Source organism: Budorcas taxicolor, chromosome 11 (genome assembly GCF_023091745.1).
Source record: "Budorcas taxicolor isolate Tak-1 chromosome 11, Takin1.1, whole genome shotgun sequence".
Taxonomy (NCBI): Eukaryota; Metazoa; Chordata; class Mammalia; order Artiodactyla; family Bovidae; genus Budorcas; species Budorcas taxicolor.
In genome coordinates this window covers 42,335,559-42,353,101 of record NC_068920.1, presented here as the reverse complement: position 1 = coordinate 42,353,101, position 17,543 = coordinate 42,335,559, and the positions used below count along the sequence as shown (strand labels likewise).

Sequence of the window (17,543 nt, the reverse complement as noted above, 5' to 3'; positions counted from 1 at the left end):
CACTTAGGGAAGACATGGGGAGTTGGGGAAGAGGTGAGCTTTGAAGAAACAGAGGGGACTTGGGGAAAAGGGAGGAGAGGCTGCTAGCTGCAAGAAGTAGGCAGTGACTCCTGAAGGTCTGGGGGCTGCTGAGGAGAATGCCCCAGTTCTGTTCAGAAGATGAGCTGTGAGCCTGGACTGGGACTGATAGAAGCCTTGGCCTCCGGCCTGGTGGGAGCTCCGGGCAGCTGGCCTACAGACGTTCCTTAGTGCTGGTGAGTAGGTTTGAATCATCACTCGAGCCCTGGCCTCCAACCGCCCCCACCAGCCCCCTGGCCTCAGTTCCCTGGCAACATCTGGGGGAGGGGGGTGGAGAAGCAGAAACAAGGGCCTCTGTCTGCCCAGCTGCCTCTCCCTTTGGGCTCTGCCAGACTCCACAGTGCATACGTGGGCTCCAACAGGTCCTCTTCTCTCTGGGCCATTGACTAACCCCAGAACCACATGGCTTCTTGTTCTCAGCCCCACAAACATAGTGCCAAATACTTACCCCCAGGGGAGCCTCCCTGAACACTTCCCAAAGGACCCCAGTCACCCCAGCCTGTTGGCTGCAGCTAACCATGATGTCAGCGGGCCAGATGAGGCCGGGAGATGAGCACAGAGTCCGGATGGATACATCATGCCCTCTGTGCCCAGCACTGGGCTTTGTGCACGTGGGACCACTCGAGTCCCAGACGTGCCACTGTTTGAGAGGTCAGAAACGGGGGGTGGAGGGGGGTGTGTCAGGGGTAATCTCCCTCAACCCTCTTCTTGAGGCCTCTTGAACTTGAGATGGGGTGTGCATCCGATAGTCACTAGGGGGCGCTCAGCCACCACAGGGAAGCTGGGTGAACTTGGGATGCAGCGTCTGCGTGAGTGAGGACGCCTGTGACTATGTGTGTGTGGGGGGGCGGGTAGTTGAGAGTGTTTGGCGCGGGGTGGAGAAGGCAGGGGTCACCCCAGGATTCCAACGGATCTGTGTGTCTCTCTTTCCACCCGTCCCTGTCCGACTCCCTCAAACCCCTGCCCCCTCCAATATTCCCAGCATAGAGAAGGGAATAGCTCTGGAGCCCTGACCGCACATAACCTCACTTTCCTGTACCCGCCCCGCAAATACCGCGCGGGCGTGTGTGTCTCCCGGCAGAGGGGGCGATAGGTAATGTTCAGGCTGTGCGCCTTGGTGGGGATCGAGCACTCCCTTTGCTGGGGTGGGTGAGGGCCCGGGCTTCGGTCGGTGTCCCCAGGGGAAGGTAGTAGCCAGAGGCGCAGAGGGGACGGACCCAGGAGCTGAGGCTGGGTCTGGCCCCGCCCCCTGGGCGTGTCGGGGCGGGGCCTGCCTTCTTTTTAGTCGGCTCGTAGCGGTGAGGAGCGCAGAGGCTTGGGGCAGCCCGGCTGCGACGAGGCTGCGGCGTTGGGGGGCGAGTGGAGCCGGCGGCAGCGGCGCTCGGTCGGGAGACGCATCGAAGAGGCGGACGGACCGGCGGGGTCACCGGCCAGGGGTCTCCGCACTGGAATTTGATATTCATTTATCCAGGGTTTACCCTCCTCCTTTTTTCTGAAACATTTTTTTTTAACCGTATTCTTTTCCGTTTTAATTTATTTTTGCTTCCCATTCCCCACTAAATCGGGCCGACCGTTTGGGGAGATTGCTCTTTTACTGCCCCCCAAAATCACTTCGGATTCTGGAAACGAGCAGAGAAGAAAGAGGGTAGCAAGAGCTCCAAAGAGAAGTGAAGGAAGAGAGAGAGACCGGGTCAGAGAGCGCGCGCTGACGAGCGAGACACGAGAGGGACAGGGGCAAAGTGAGTGACCTGTTTTTTGGGGGTGACCGCCAGAGCGCAGCGTGAGCCCTCCCCCTCGGGATCCCGCGTCGGACCAGCAGCGCTGACGGACAGACAGACAGACACCGCCCCCTGCCCCAGCGCCCACCTCCTCCCCGGCCGGCGGCCGACGGTGGACGCGGCGGCGAGCCGCGGGCAGGAGCCGGAGCCCGCGCCCGGAGGCGGGGTGGAGGGGGTCGGGGCTCGCGACGTTGCCCTGAAACTTTTCGTCCAACTTCTGGGCTGTTCTCGTTCCGGAGGAGCCGTGGTCCGTGCCGGGGCAGCCGAGCCGAGCGGCACCGGGAGAAGTGCTCGCTCGGGCCGGGAGGAGCCGCAGTCGGAGGAGGGGGAGGAGGAAGAAGAGAAGGAAGAGGAGAAGGGGCCGCGGTGGCGACTCGGCTCTCGGAAGCCGGGCTCATGGACGGGTGAGGCGGCTGTGTGCACAGACAGTGCTCCAGCCGCGCGCGCGCCCCAGGCCCTGGCCCGGGCCTCGGCTCCGGGAGGAAGAGGAGCCCGCCTGGGCGCCGAGGAGAGCGGGCCGCCCCGCAGCCCGAGCCGGAGAGGGAGCGCGAGCCGCGCCGGCCCCGGCCGGGCCTCCGAAACCATGAACTTTTTGCTCTCTTGGGTGCACTGGAGCCTTGCCTTGCTGCTCTACCTTCACCATGCCAAGGTAAGGGCTGGGGACGTGCGTGAGAGCGCGCGCGTGGGGGACTCCGTGCCCCACGCGGGTCCTTGGGCCCCGGGCTCGCGGCTTCCCCTCTATCTTCGTAGGTGTAGGGGGAGGGGGCGCGCGCTAGGTGGGAGGGCACCGGGATAGAGTCTCACCGCCCACGCGGGCCCTGCCCACCCACCGGAGTCACCGCACGTACGATCTGGGCCGACCAGCGGAGGGCGGGAGCCGGAGGAGGCGGCTGAGGGGGCTGGGCTTGCGCTGCCGCCGGCGGCTGAAGTTTGCTCCCGGCCGCTGGTTCCCGACGAACTGGAAGTCTGGGCAGCTGGGGCGGGAGCTGGAGCCCTGGCGGGCAGGGGTGGGGGTGCTCGGACCTTGGACCCGGGGAGGGCAGAGAGCGTGGAGGGGGCAGGGGGCAGGCGAGAGATGGGGCTTGCTGTCACTGCCGCTCGATCTCTGCGGCCCTCGCCGCGAGTTGGGGAAAAGTTTCGGGGTGGATTGCTGCTTGGGACCCCCCTCTCCGCCGGGCCACCTGCGCCGCACCAACCCCCCCGTCCCAGCTCGCGTCCCGCTCGGTGCCCGCCCTCCCCCGCCCGGCCGGGCGCGCGCGGCGCGGAGCCGATTACATCAGCCCGGGCCTGGCCGGCCGCGTGTTCCCGGAGCCGCGGCGGCCCGAGCGGGGAACCCGGGGCGGCGAGCCGCGCCCCTCCCCCCGCCGGCCCTCCGCGGGAAGGTGACCTCTCGAGGTAGCCCCACGCCGAGGACCCGGAGAACCATCCCTGTGCCTTCCCGCTGTCCCCAGCCCTTAAACCCCTCCTAGGAGGCATTTCCTCACGCCCCTTCCCAGTTTCCTCCCCTGCTCGAATAGAAGCCCCCGCCACCCCTTTATTTTTAACTCCCTCTTGCTGAGAAGACCCACATAACCTCTCTCCAGCCCCAGACTCCGAGGAAAGAAAGATCACTGTCAGGAGTCGGGCTACCCGGCCCAGCCCGGGGCTTTGTCGAGACTCTACCGAAAGTCCCGACTCGGTGACAGTCTGCTTCCCTCCCCTCCCCCATACTTCCGAGTGAGCTGTGCTTTAGCTTTTTGGGGGGCGACCGCAGGGAGGGTTTAAAGGGTGTCCTTATTCCACTTTGCACTTTTTGGGAAAATGATTTGAAATTTGCTGTGACATGGGCAGTGTGGGACTAGCCCTCCCCGAACCTTTGGAGAGAGCTCCTGCCAGCCTTGCAAACACACTTTGTTCTGGTGAAATGGGCGTTGGAGTAGGAGCAGGTGGTTTTTGGGAACTCTAAACTTGCCCACCCAGCTTGCTTTCCCAAACCACCTGAGGGGTCCTTTTCTGCTCAGAGCGCCCTTGGAGAGGCAGAAGGAAGGAAACGGGCTGGGGTCCCTGCTGCCACCAGGAGTTCCTCAGACCCTGGCACAAAGGCCTTGGCTCCAGGCCTCCAAGGGAGGGGGGGGGAGGGGGAGGAGAGGCTGCCTGGCCACAGTGTGACCTTCAGAGGCCCCCAGAGAAGGGCACCTGGCCCCTCCCCGCCCAGAACTGCCCCTCCCAGTGCCCCTAGCCTTGGAGGGGGTATGAAATTTCTGACTCCTTTGCTCTTTGGGGCCCAGGAGCAGTGGAGGGCATAGGAGGAATGTTGGCAGAGAGTAACAGGGGTGCCATGGAGATGGGTAAGGGGCTCAGGCAGAGGCCCCTGGGCATGGGGGTCCCTGAGGGAGCTGCAGTGGCAGGCTGTCCATCTGGGATCCTGGAAACTGTTATCTGACCTTGGCCCTGGAGGCGAGGCTGGGGGTCTGGGGTGTATTGCAGCAGGGTGTGGGTAGAGAGACAGGGAGACAGACTCTCTCTCTGCAGAGTCTGCAGTTCTGTGTGCTAGAGTGCTGCTCTGCTGCTCTGGATCTGCCCCAAAGAGGGGCAGGTGGGGTGGGCAGGTGGCCACGACTGGAGACTCTCTGGAAGGGCTGGGAGAAGCCTTCGCCTGCCCGGTGCTGTCAGGTCCGCATGGTCGGGCTAGTTGACCTTCACAGCTTCTGGGGAGGGGAGGAATGATCTAGTGGGGGTGGGGAGCAACCAGAAGCCTCAGGCTTAGGGAGTGTAGGGGGCCCCCTAGGGGTTGGGCAGTGCTAAGGCATTAAAGGCTTCCCTGGTTGCCTTGGAGGAAGGTGCCCGGCAGGTGAGAGGGACTTGGGGACCCCCTCAGTCTGGGACGGAGAAGAAGCCAGAGAATGAGATGGGAGTGTGAGCCTCGGGGCTTTGGAGATACATTCAGGTTCTGGGGAGACTGGTTCTTAGGGAAAAACGGGGCCCTCCCCTCCCCCAGCTTTCCCCCAGGGTTTCCTCCCAGGTTTTACTCTTTAGGCAACCTGTGGCTTTCCTACGTATTCCTGAGAACAGAAGCGTTTGAGGGGGGGAGGGTGCTTGGCGCCCTGCGGCCCTCTGCACCACCCCCCGCCCCAGCACCAGCTCACCCTGGTATTTGTCATGTCAGCAGGGGAAGGTCACCATGTTGCTTTTCTCACCCCCAGTCCTTCCTTCCTGCCCCAGTCCACGTTTGTCCTCCTGTTTGACCTTAAGACTTGCCCATGGCTTTGGACCCGGGAGTCAGGGGGGCTGAGGGACTTCACTTGTCCTAGTTCAGCAAGGGGCCGCTGAGAGCTGGGGAAGGGAAATGTCGGGGAGGGGCGGGGACCTGAACAGCGTTGCTTTCTGGTGTTTTCCTTCTCTGTTCTAAGAGCCCCTCACCCCCAATATCTGGTCAGTCATTATCTTCCCTGACTTCAGAATTGGAGCAGCTCGGAGAGGGGGTGCTTTGTGCTGTAGGGAGCCCCTGGAGGTGCCCTGCTCGGTTCAGAAGTCCGGGAGAAGCCAGAGGCTCCAGGCTGGGAGGGATTCCAGGAGGGAGCAGGGGCGGGTTGGCTGGGCCTGTGCACCCTTGCCCCTGCCCCTGCCCATTCTTCGCTCTTTGTTTTGTCCTCAGTGGTCCCAGGCTGCACCCATGGCAGAAGGAGGGCAGAAACCCCATGAAGGTAAGTGGCCCCCCACCCTGGCCCCCACCCCTCCTGCACATGGATGGGGTTCCCTGATCCCCCAGCAGATGGGTGGGAAGGTCTGTTGGGGCGGGGTTGTGGGGGTAAAGGGGCATAGGAAACTGGGGCTGGTGATCTAGAAAGGAGATTTAGAAAGGAAAAGGGTGAGTGCTGAGAGGTTAACCCTTCAGTTCAGGGGGACTCTGACCTACTCAGACCGCTGCTAGAAATAGAACTCGTGGTCTTTTTCCTCTGCTCTTTCCAGTAAAATTTTATTTGGAGAGGGAGCCATGAGCACAGCCAGGAAGATAAATAGTATCCAAGGATCCCAGATGTCAAGGGCAGTGTTCCTCGTTCCCCTCTGCTCCCAGGGGAGGATGAATAGTCCATGTCCCTTCCAACCCGGCCGGGTCCCACCTGTGGGGTCTGTGTGGTGGGGGCTGTGACCCTTGCTGTCTCGATTGCTGGCTGTGCATGAGCTGGAGGTGCAGAGGGTGCAGCCTCGTGGAACCCCCTCCCCGCCGGTGTGCATTCCTCTGGGGGTAGAGAGAGAAAGCCCGACAGCCTCCTCATGCCCGCCTGAGGAGCAGGTTTGGGTGCTTGTGAACTTCCCTCTCGGTCCAGCAGAGGGCTGGTGGTAGCTCCCGGGAGCCCCGCCCCTCTGCCCAGCCCGAGTCTGCCTGCCTTTTGTTCACTGTGGTTTGGAGTACGGATCCTCCCATTTCTCTAGGGACGCCTTGGCTCTCCCCAGTACTGAATGTAGCCTCTACTCCCGTGCTCTGCCTCTGAGAAGGAAAGGCCCTGGGGTCTTCCTCCAGGCGAGTTTCCCAGACCCGAATCAGGTAGCCCAGGTGGTGGCCAGAGCCAGTGTTTACACTCCCCAGGCCGCTGGTGGTGCCTGCCTGGTTTTGCCTCCTTCCTCACCTAGGGGGAAGGGGTCCTTTCCTGGACCCAGGGCCTGGCTTCCCTGCTGTGCCACTGACAGTGCCCCTTCCCAGGGTGCACCCAGCCCCCTCAGCTTCCAGTGGTCTCTCTCTGTGGTCTGGGAGAGGCGAGACAAATGGTCTTTGTCTGCTGGGGAAAAAAGGTTGTCTTCAAAAAATAAGGAAAGCCACGAGTCTGAAGTTGGAGTGTATGTGTGCCCATGCCTGAGAAAAAAGCAGGACAGCTTTCCTTGGAGACAGTAGCTGGGGTGTGATGGGTGTGATGAGGTTTCCCCCTCCACCTCCTGGGGGGCTTCAGGGATCCCAGGGAGCTTTTCCAAGAAATTTCCACCTTGGATCTTTTTATCCCCAGCTACCAACTCATGACCCAGGCCAGACCATTCTGCTATCCTGTTCTTGTGGCCCCAAAGTTTTGGCCACCTCTGTTCCCAACCAGGGTGAAGTGTCAGGTTAAGAATTCTTGATTAGTCATCTTCTTCAATATAGACTTGGCTTAGAAAAGGACTTCTTCAGGTCCCTGCTCTGGTTTATACTCTTTCTGATGACACTTGATCCTAAGCCTTTTAGCAGTGGAGAGTTCTGTGCCCATTGTCTGGATGGGGAAAGCAGAAACCTCAGACGAGTCGAGGAGCCTCTTTTGTTCTCTTTCCTGTTTTCACACTTGCAGCCTCTCCTTCTTCCCCTCAGCTCCTCCCATTATCCTTAATCCACTGTATACTCCCACCACCCCCAGGCTCATGTTCCTTCACACCTCTGGCGAGAGGAGTGAGGGGAGACTTGAGATGGACTTGAGATGCCGTGGTGGGGTTCCAACTTTGTGTCTCTAGGGCTGAGAAAAGGGAGCTTGTTCTTGGGGCTGGAGTTGGAAGGCAAAACCCTCTACTTCAGCCTCTTGTTTCGGTGTCTTTAGCGATCCACCCAACTCACTTACACAGATATGCAGAGCCTCAGGCCCAGAGAGGGAGGAACTGGCCCAAGGTCACACAGAGTCCTGGCCAGGGCCCAGGCTTCCTCACTAGCTGGGTGCTGCTTTTTCCCTTCTGTATAGGGGAAATTCATTTAAGGGACAGGATTGCTCCGTGGTGGTGGTGATGTAGGGGTGACCGGGAGCAGCAGGCCAGGCTGCAATTTGAAGCAGCCATTCGGAGGCCTGACTTCATGTGTTCTCAAGGGCCCCGCCCCTGTGGCCCAGAATCACCCCTTCATGCTCCGGTGCACCCCAGGCTCCACGGCCAGCCTGGGAAGTTGTCTTTACCCTGGTCTCCCTCCAGATCAGCTTCTAGAAGCTCTCTGTGACTGCAGTGGCAGCACCGTTTTTTCCATGATGCAAGCAGTTTGCCCTCCTGGGTGGGGTTATCGGTGGCTGGCAGGGCCAGCGCAGTGTGCCCGCCCACAGCCACCTGCTGATTCCAGGCGGACCCAGCCCCTGGGCCGATGCCACTGCCTCCTCAGCCCATATCTGGGGAGGGGGTCTGGCAGGTGGCAAAGTGCCCCCCAAGGCTCCCCTTCTGTTTCACAGGACATTGGCTTGGGGAAGCTTTGATGTTCAGAGCTAACTTTAACTGTGTGACTTAATGGCAGTGTGGCCTTGGAACCAGTTACTCAGCCTCTCTAAGCCTCTAGTTCCCCATTTGTAAAGCCAGGGGGAGGGTGGGTCCTACTAGAACCTTGCAGTACCATGGGGGGAGAATTGTCTGGGATAACATCACGGACTCCTGTACACAGCGCCAGAGCACAGAAGAAGCGCTCTTTAAGTGGCTGTCAGCTAATGGTGCAGCGGCTGCTGTGGAGGTGGGAGGGAAATGGAGAGCAGGTTTGCCGAGCTGGCTGTTCCTCCTTTAATGGGAAGCTTAGAGACCCCCAGCAGGTATACACATACCCCAACTGCCCTCTGGCCTCACAGTTGACCTAGGAATCAGCTTGGCTGTCATGGTGAGGCAAGGGGACCAGATATGGCAGGGTGACTCCCTTGGGACCTGACAACACCATGTCATCTTTAGAGGAAACACAGGTCTTCATCAGTGTTGGCGGTGGAAAGTTAGGGAAGGACTTCAACCGCGGCCCAAGACACTTAAGTTAGATGTTTGGAAGGCCTTTCCCATGGTGGTTACCTCTCACAGAAAGGAGAGGCCTTGCAGAGCTGGGTGGAGAGCGGGGCTGGCCATCTCTTCTGTGACCTGCTGGGCTCACGTGTCACCCCCTTCCCACACAGTGATGAAGTTCATGGATGTCTACCAGCGCAGCTTCTGCCGTCCCATTGAGACCCTGGTGGACATCTTCCAGGAGTACCCAGATGAGATTGAGTTCATTTTCAAGCCGTCCTGTGTGCCCCTGATGCGGTGCGGGGGCTGCTGTAATGACGAAAGTCTGGAGTGTGTGCCCACTGAGGAGTTCAACATCACCATGCAGGTGGGCACTGGCAGGGAGCTGGGGTGGGGGCAGGGGTGGGCCCTCAGGCTTTGGCTACAGGCGTTCCCCAGCCCTTTCCTGGGCAGCTCTTAAAGGGAGGAGCTAGGCTTGCCTTGCCCAGCTACTGCCGCGGAGTCAGTCAAGGGGAGATGTGGGCGTCTGACCCTGTTTGGAGAAAAAGATGCTTGCGTTTCTGAGCCCAGGTTTCCAGCAACCCCTGATCACCTCCTCCTCCTTCCTAACCTCTGCTCCCTGGGCTCCGGAGAGGGCTGACACCTGTGACAGGAGCCCCTCCCTTCCCCTCTTGGAGGAAGACAGCCCTACCTCCCTGGGGGCTCTGTTTGGGAAGCTGGATGAGTCTGGTTTGTGGGGAAGCCTGGTGACGGGGCGTGTCTCAGCCTGGATGGGGCTGGAGGGAACTCTGAGACCCCAGGGAGGAGTGGATGGCTCTTGGATGGCTCCTGGGGGTAGGGTGAGGCCTGGAGGGAATAACAGGAGGGGAGGGAGGGGGAGAGGCAAGAACCCAGGACCTGAATTCCCAGCCTGGCCAACCCTGCAGACTTGTCTGCCCTCAAGAGAAGCAGGGGCTCCTTGAGGTCAGCAGGGTGGGAGGAGTTGGGGTGGGCCTGAGGCTCTTTCTGATAGAGCCCTTGGTCCCCCCACACTTCTACCACCCTTTTCTGCTCTGTAGAACCCCTGGGTGCTGAGTGGCAGGAGCCATGGGGTTTCCCACCCGGGTATGGCTGGCTGGGTCACTAACCTCTGTGATCTGCTTCCTTTCCCTTTAGATTATGCGGATCAAACCTCACCAAAGCCAGCACATAGGAGAGATGAGTTTCCTACAGCATAACAAATGTGAATGCAGGTGAGGATGGAGTCTGGGAGTTATTCAGTGAACAGCTGCAGGGGGCTTGTTCTGGACCAGAGTTAAGCATGTTAGCCCATTTTCACCCTCTAGCTGTATAACTGTGGGCATTTCAGTTTTATTTTAATGTGCCTCAGTTTCGACATCTGTGAAGTGGGTACAATGATAGTATTACGTACTGCCTAGCATTGTTATAAGGATTAAGTGAGTTGTTATATGTCAAGAGATTAAAACTGTACTGATGTATCATAAATACTATTACTGTTACTATCACCAGCTGAACTCCTCTCTGTTTTGCTATTTTCTCTTTCTCTACCCACTGCAGACCAAAGAAAGATAAAGCAAGGCAAGAAAAGTAAGTGGCCACGATTTTCGCCCTTCTCCCTCTCCTTGACAGTTTGTCTTGGTTTGGGGCTCTTGGCTTCCTCTCTCGGGGGCGGGGGTCTGATGGGGGGTCAGTTGGGTCTGAGAGTTGGTTTCATGGGGACTCGTGGTAGCAGCAGCAAGATGGAGCAAGCCCTAGGATGACAGCTCTAGAATGACTGACAAAACCCGGCCTGGTGCCTGAAGCTTCCTTTGGAAGAGATGATGCGTCTCTGGGCCATTCCTGGCCAGGATTTGCGTGTGGGGCCAGCGTGGACGCTGGCTCCTGGGCCTGCTCTAGCCTCCCATCACCCATGGCAAGGAGAGGGAGTGGGTGGCAGAGAGGCCAGTTTTTGTGTGTTAGAGGAAGTGGCCTCTTTCAGTGGCTACAGTGGTGGTGCAGTTGGACTGGGGGGCCAGCTGGGTGTTTTCTTGATGTGTGCCCTCCTGTGGGAGTGAGACAGGCCAGAGCCGCTCAGCCCCCTTGGCCAGGGAGAAAGAGGTGAATGTTGGCCATCTTCTGAGGCGTCCAGTTGCTCAGTGTGGAGGGTCAGGTCAGGATAGAGCAGGTGGGGAGAGGTCTGGGGGCCATGAGCCTTCAGGATGGGGTGAGCAGCTGGCATGGGAGAGAGCCTGCAGGGGAAGAGACTGAGAGAGAGTACCTCCACCCTGCTCCCACCCACCATCCCGTCTGCCCCCCAACACTCTGGTGACACTGAAGCCCCAGTGGCCTCGACCCCTTGCCTCTGCCCTAAGCCCCCAGCTTCCAGTATTGCTGTGGCTATAGAGCAGTGAGTGGGGACAGCAGGCACAGAGAGAATGTGTGAGTGAGTGCAGACCCTCCTCTTCCAGTATTTTCTCCCTCTCCTCCATCCCCTCCCCCTTACTTCTCCCCTGTGGTCCCCTGTGGCTGTCCTCCTGAGGGGTATTCTTGGTGGGGGTGTTGGGGGTGTGTGTGGGCAGGTGTAGAGAGTGCTGGTTCCCTTGAGGGGGACAGGCTTCAGCCTGCGCCCCCCCCCCCCCCCCCCGCCACCTGCCTGTTCCCCAAATCCCTGCCTTGCCCACAGGGAGAGTGGGGGCTCGCCTGGGCTCGGAAGAGAGTCTGGTGAGACGGTGTAGCAGGCTCTGACAGGCTGGGGAGAGGACCTGCTGCCGAGTGCCGCCCAGGCCTCTCCTCCCCACGCCTCCCTAACTCCCACCCCGCCCTGCTGCCTGCCTGGGGCTCCCAGGGCACCCAGCCCCGCCTCTCGGCCCAGGTTATGGCTGGGCTAGCTGGCGCCTTTCATGTGCTGCCCTTGGTTTTGTGCCAGCTCCAAGATAGCTGCTCCCCCACAACTGGGGTTCACAGAGGCAGGGCCCTTGGAGGGACCCCTCACCCTTGTACTTGGACGTGAAGGCAGAAGGTGCCTGCAGCACACGCCTGCACACGCCCTCCCTTGCCCGTCATCCAGTCAGGCCTCTGACTTCCTCCCCAAATCCTGACCTGCCTTCCAGAGCCCCTGACCTTCAGGGTCAGACCTGTTCAAGGCTGTTGGGCACAGAGCCGGGCCTCTAAGCTTTGCCCCCCGCACCCCCCTCCCCCTGCCTGGGACCAGGAGACACCACGAGTGTGGAGGCCTGCAGGTCCAGTGTCCTCCACCCAGCCTCTGGTTCCCACTCACAGCCTTGCTAGGGTGTGGCTAAAGTGGGTGAAGCCACCATGCTCCCCCCCACAAGGGTGGCTAAAGTGCCTTCAAAGTGCCTGCCACCCCGTCCCCATCCTGCCTGTGTGCCTGTGTGCAAGCTCTCCCGTGTGCCCCGGAACGTGTCCTGCGCCCCTCACTGCTTCCTTTCCTCTCCCCTTCCCCCTCGCTTTCTCTCTGTCTGTCTCTGTTTTTTTATTTTCCAGAAAATCAGTTCGAGGAAAGGGCAAAGGGCAAAAAAGAAAGCGCAAGAAATCCCGGTATAAATCCTGGAGCGCGTACGTGGTGCCGCTGCCGTCTCATTCCCCCCACCGGAGCCTCCCCGGCCCCCAGTCAAACTCCCACCTGCAGGACCCCAGAGCTGCCCCCCTCCTCCCCCGTCTCCTTCTCCAGTTCCCAGCCTCCTTCCTCCCAGTGTCTCTCTCTCACTCTCACTCCACTAATTGGCACCAAGGGGGTAGGCATGGTGGTGGCATTACCGGTCCAGGGCTGGAGGCGGGAGGGTGGGCAGAGTGGGCCTGCAGGATTCAGGGAGCGGGGCTCTGGCTTGGCTGGGGCACCGCCTTTTCCCTCACCCACTGGGCACTGGTGGCGGGCCCATGTTGGCACGGGTGCCAGGCACGGATGCCTGCTCACCCAACTGGTTTCCACTGCTCTAGGCTTCCGCACTTCTCTGGAAGCTGGGGGGTGGGGTGGGGAGGGTAGATGTGGTGTGAGGAAGGGGCGCAGATGACAGGAGGCAGCTTGTTGTTGGCTGAAGGAGGACGTGGGGTCAAACACCCCTGCGGCCCCTCCTCGCGGACTTGGGGCCTCCAGAGGGGAGCCCCGTATTCCAGCCCAACCCGTGGCACTCCCAGAAGCCTTCCCCAAGGGTGACCTCTTCCTCTGGGTTTGAGGCAGTAGGGGACCCTCTGGCCACCAGAGGCCTGGCCTGCCATCACTCCCTGCCTCAGCCCTTTGGTGGAGGGGCCGGGGTGTGAGCCCTCACACAGGGAGAAGCTGGCCCCGATGGGCATCCCCAGCAGGTTGGAGAGTCAACGTGTGCTTTCTTGGGGGTGGTAGCCATTGGGCCCCGTGGCCTGAGACTTGCACTTGTGCCCGTGGGATAGCCCAGCCCGCTCCTCGCACTCTGCCCGGCCACGTTGCCGCTTCCTGCGGGCCGGCTTCTAGTTATTGCTGCCTCTTTTTCCGCCGCTCTCTCTTGTCTTCCGCTGTGGCATTGGAGCCTTCCAGGGCGTGGACAGGCGTGGGGGCCCGCGAGCCGGGTGGGGCAGAGCTGCGGGCGTGGTGGGGGTGTTGCACGGATTGTTTCTCTCTCTCTGCTGACGCTCTAGCTTAGATGTCTTTCCTTTTGCCTTTTGCAGTCCCTGTGGGCCTTGCTCAGAGCGGAGAAAGCATTTGTTTGTACAAGATCCGCAGACGTGTAAATGTTCCTGCAAAAACACAGACTCGCGTTGCAAGGCGAGGCAGCTTGAGTTAAACGAACGTACTTGCAGGTTGGTTCCCAGAGGGCGAGCAAGTCAGAGAGGGGCTTTGCTCAGAGATGGGGAGAGAGAGAGAGAGAGAGAAAGAGAGAGAGAGTGAGCGAGAGTTGCCAGCTGCTTGCTCTGCTTCTAGCTGCCTGCCTGGTGACTGCTGCCTTCTCTGCTCGTGGGGGCCTCCACTCGTGCTGGGCGGCAGGCGTTGGCCAGCCTGGCAGGGCCCGTTCAGAGCTTGCCCTGGTTGCCTGAGTGGGCAGGCCCGCGTGGCTTCCTGTGGTGGTGTGGACGCAAGCTGAGTGTTGTGTCCTGTGGTCCTGCTCCTGGTGGCTGTTGCTCCTGATGATGACTACCTTTGCTACTAATAGGGAGGGCCCGTCCGGGCATGGGGGGCATGCTGCCTCTACAACGTGCAGACCGCTGGGTTTCTCATCCCCTCAGTGTCTCTCTGTGGGGACAGGGGTTGAGTGCATCCTCAGACTGGGGGCCTGGAGGGCATGGGCCCTGGCTGTTGGTTTAGGGCAGATAGGAGATTACCGTCAGGGCACAGCTGATACCGTAATACTCCGGTCATCATGGCAGCAACCCAGAACAGCCCACCTGTTATTTCCTTAGGATGGGTGGATGGAAGGAACCACACACGTTCCCCTGACACTAGATTGTGAGTCCCTCACGCCTGGGTTTTATTCATCTGTGTGACCCCCCGGGTGTCTGTACCTCTGTCCCTTGTGCACACCGGGGGCCAGGGAAGTGTCAGGCGGGTGAGTGAGTGTACATGAGCGATTTCAGGGGTGAGGACAGGAACAGGAGCCCATGACTGGTGGCTGGCAGTCTTTTGATGCCTTTGATGGCGTTTCGACTGTCTGGCCTGTGCTCAAAGGCAGGGAGCCCTCTGGGCCAGCGCAAGCTTCACCCTGGGATGAGAGGCTTTAATGGGGATTCCCAGGCAGGGCCAGGGCCAGCCCCCGCCCCGCCCCCCACCCCCATCTAGTCCAAATGCCTCATTAATTAACAAGGTCCTTCAAATGTGGCTGTCTTCCCCATCCCCCATGTTCCTGTGGTTTGTGAGTGTCAGGAGAGGCTGGGGACCAGGCCGCGGGGTGTTGCTGTGGGTTCTATCTGTCTTGGCAGTACCTGAAGACCAAAAGTGTACACTCTGCTGGAGCGGTGGGGGCTCTGGCTCACCCTGGGGCTGGATGAGGGGGTCTCTGCATGTCCCAGGGGCCTCAGAGAAGATAAGGGACTCACCATCTTAGGGTTACCATGGTGATGATCCTGGAGAGATGGACTGGGGGATGTCTACAGTGACCTGAGGCCAAGTGAAGTTACCCAAAGTCCTCCTCTGATCTGGCTGTATGGGGGAATGTCCATCCTCAGATTGGAAGCTTAAATCCCCATTTCAAGGTTCTCAGAAGGGAGGGTCTGCTCTGGTCCTTCCTCACATGGGGAGGGTAAAAGGTGAACCGCCCCGGGCCTGAAGCATGATGGGAGAGTTCCAGGAGTCCCCTTTGCTTCCCCTACCCTAAGTTAAATAGCACATTGAGAAGGAAAGGCAGTCTGCTGCCCGGGGCCTGATGTGGAGGCCCAGACAGTGGGCACAAACAGAGAGGGGAGGTGTGTCCCTCACCTTCCCGGGGGTCTCAAGCCCTGCTGGGTCCCCGAGCCTCCCTTCCCCAGCCCGCCGGCCTACTTGGCCCCTGCACAGGCCCATCCTTTGCTCTCCCCGACGCGCTCCCCCAGACCAGCCCCATAGGGACCGCCCTGAAACATCTCCAGCAGGGACGCTTTGCTGATTAACTCGGTCCAACTTTACTCACCCGTCAGCTCTTAAATGTCAAGCGGGGACCGTTCTCGGGGATGTGTTCATTTGTTGCTTGTGATGAGATGTCATCCTGCCTTTGTCTTGTCGCAGCTGGGCTGTAGAGTCCAGAGGGCAGCCTGGGAGCCCTGGGCTTAGCTCCTGCTTAGGTGGTGGTGGAGGGGGCCCTTGGGCAGGGGCTCCCGGAGGCTAGGACTGTGCTTTCTCTTCTCCACCGCCGCCTCGGGCTGCAGAAAGGGGGGGCTGCAGCCTCCCCACCAGAGCCCCTTCCCTGGCCCTGACCCCCAGCCTTTGTCTCCCCTGTCCCCGCAGATGTGACAAGCCGAGGCGGTGAGCCGGGCTGGAGGAAGGAGCCTCCCTCAGGGTTTCGGGAACCAGACGTCTCACCAGGAAAGACTGACACAGAATGACCCATAGCCGCCGCCACCACACCACCACCACCACCACCACCATCGACAGAACAATCCTGAATCCAGAAACCTGACATGAAGGAAGAGGGAGGCTGTGCGCAGAGCACTTTGGGTCCGGAGCATGAGGCTCCGGCAGAAGCATTCATGGGCGGGTGACCCAGCACAGTTCCTCTTGGAATTGGATCGCCATTTTATTTCTCTTGCTGCTAAATCACCGAGCCCGGAAGATTAGAGAGTTTTATTTCTGGGATTCCTGTAGACACACCCACCCACATACATACATTTATATATATATATATATTATATATATAAAAATAAATATATATATTTTATATATATATAAAATATATATATTCTTTTTTAAAAATTAACATTGCTAATGTTATTGGTGTCTTCACTGGATGTATTTGACTGCTGTGGACTTGATTTGGGAGGAGAATGACCCCGCCCAGATCCCGACAGGGAGGAGGACGGAAGGAGAGAGTCTGGCACCGTCTTTTTGTCCCTCTTATGGCAGCCAGGGTCCCCTCCCCTGTCTGGGAATGCGCAAGGCCAGGGCACGGGGGCAAATTTGGCCTGCTTTTGGGAAGACCGACAAACCCAGCCCTGGCCCCGAGCCTCTCCCCCGAGTCAAACGGACAGAAAGACAGCCGACAGGTACAGGGGACAAGGACGCTGGCTCTGACCAGGAGTCTGGGGGAGACTCGGGACACTGCTGTGCTTTGGAGACCCCCTCCGTGAGCATCTTGCCCCGCCACCCCGGGGCACTGCCTGGAAGACTCAGGAGCCTGGGCAGCCTTCACCTCTCACCTGCTTCCAAGATGCCCAGGAGGCCACCGACATGTCTCAGCGAAGAGAAGAGACGTTGGTGGAGGAAGGGCCACCCCGGTGACAGCTGGTCCTCCGAGGGAAGGGCCTCTGCCTTGGCCCTCTCCCAGCTTCGCTCCCTGGGTGCAGCCCAGGAGGGCCCGATGTCCTCAGACCATTGAAACCACTAGTTCTGTCCCCTCCAGGAGACCTGGCTGTGTGTGTGTGAGTGGTTAACCCACCTCCATCCCCCCACCCCACCCTACCCCACCTGACCCAACCCTTCCCGCGGCATAGAGAGACAGGGCAGGATCCCCGTGCCCACCCTGGAGGCAGAGAAAAGAGAAGTGTTTTATATACGGTACTTATTTAATATCCCTTTTTAATTAGAAATTAAAACAGTTAATTTAATTAAAGAGTAGGGTTTTTTTCAGTATTCTTGGTTAATATTTAATTTCAACTATTTATGAGATGTATTTCTTGCTTTCTTGCTCTCTCTTGTTTGTACTGGTCTTTGTGTAGAAAACTCCTGTTTCCAATCTCTCTCTCTGATCAGTGACAGTCACTAGCTTGTCCTGAACAGATATTTAATTTTGCTAACACTCAACTCTGCCCTCCCCTTTCCCCTGGCTCCCCACCACACATTCCTTTGAAATAAGGTTTCAATATACATCTACATACTATATATATATTTGGCAACTTGTGTTTGTATATATATATATATATATATATATATGTTTATGTATATATGTGATTCTGATAAAATAGACATTGCTATTCTGTTTTTTATATGTAAAAACAAAACAAGAAAAATAGAGAATTCTACATACTAAATCTCTCTCCTTTTTTAATTTTAATATTTGTTATCATTTATTTATTGGTGCTACTGTTTATCCATAATAATTGTGGGGAAAAAGATATTAACATCACATCTTTGTCTCTAGTGCAGTTTTTCGAGATATTCCGTAGTACATATTTATTTTTAAACAACAGCGAAGGAATACAGATATATCTTAAAGAAAAAAACATTTTGTATTAAAGAATTTAATTCTGATCTCAAAGCTCCTCCTGGTTTCTCCTTCTCCATTGAATCTTTGTTCCAGACTTTCTCCTGCACCCCCCTTCCCTCCTCCCGTGGGAAACATGGTTTTTGCCTGAGGTCTGGGAAAGGGGTTCCAGATGTATAGGCTATGGGGTGACCCACTTCATTGTGCTGGGGCCAGAGTC

At 58.5% G+C, this 17,543-nt stretch overlaps 1 protein-coding gene across 1 annotated transcript; it reads left to right on the top strand.

Annotated features, from left to right (window-relative positions):
- The first annotated feature begins 596 nt into the window (after positions 1-596).
- Positions 597-17,337, top strand: VEGFA (vascular endothelial growth factor A). Its single transcript, XM_052648204.1, has 10 exons — positions 597-689; positions 1,364-1,514; positions 1,823-2,505; positions 5,491-5,539; positions 8,696-8,892; positions 9,681-9,757; positions 10,083-10,112; positions 12,009-12,080; positions 13,167-13,298; positions 15,412-17,337. Exons 1-10 carry the CDS (start codon positions 597-599, stop codon positions 15,431-15,433), a joined length of 1,506 nt encoding a protein of 501 aa, XP_052504164.1. The 3' UTR covers positions 15,434-17,337.
- Positions 17,338-17,543: the final 206 nt, after the last annotated feature.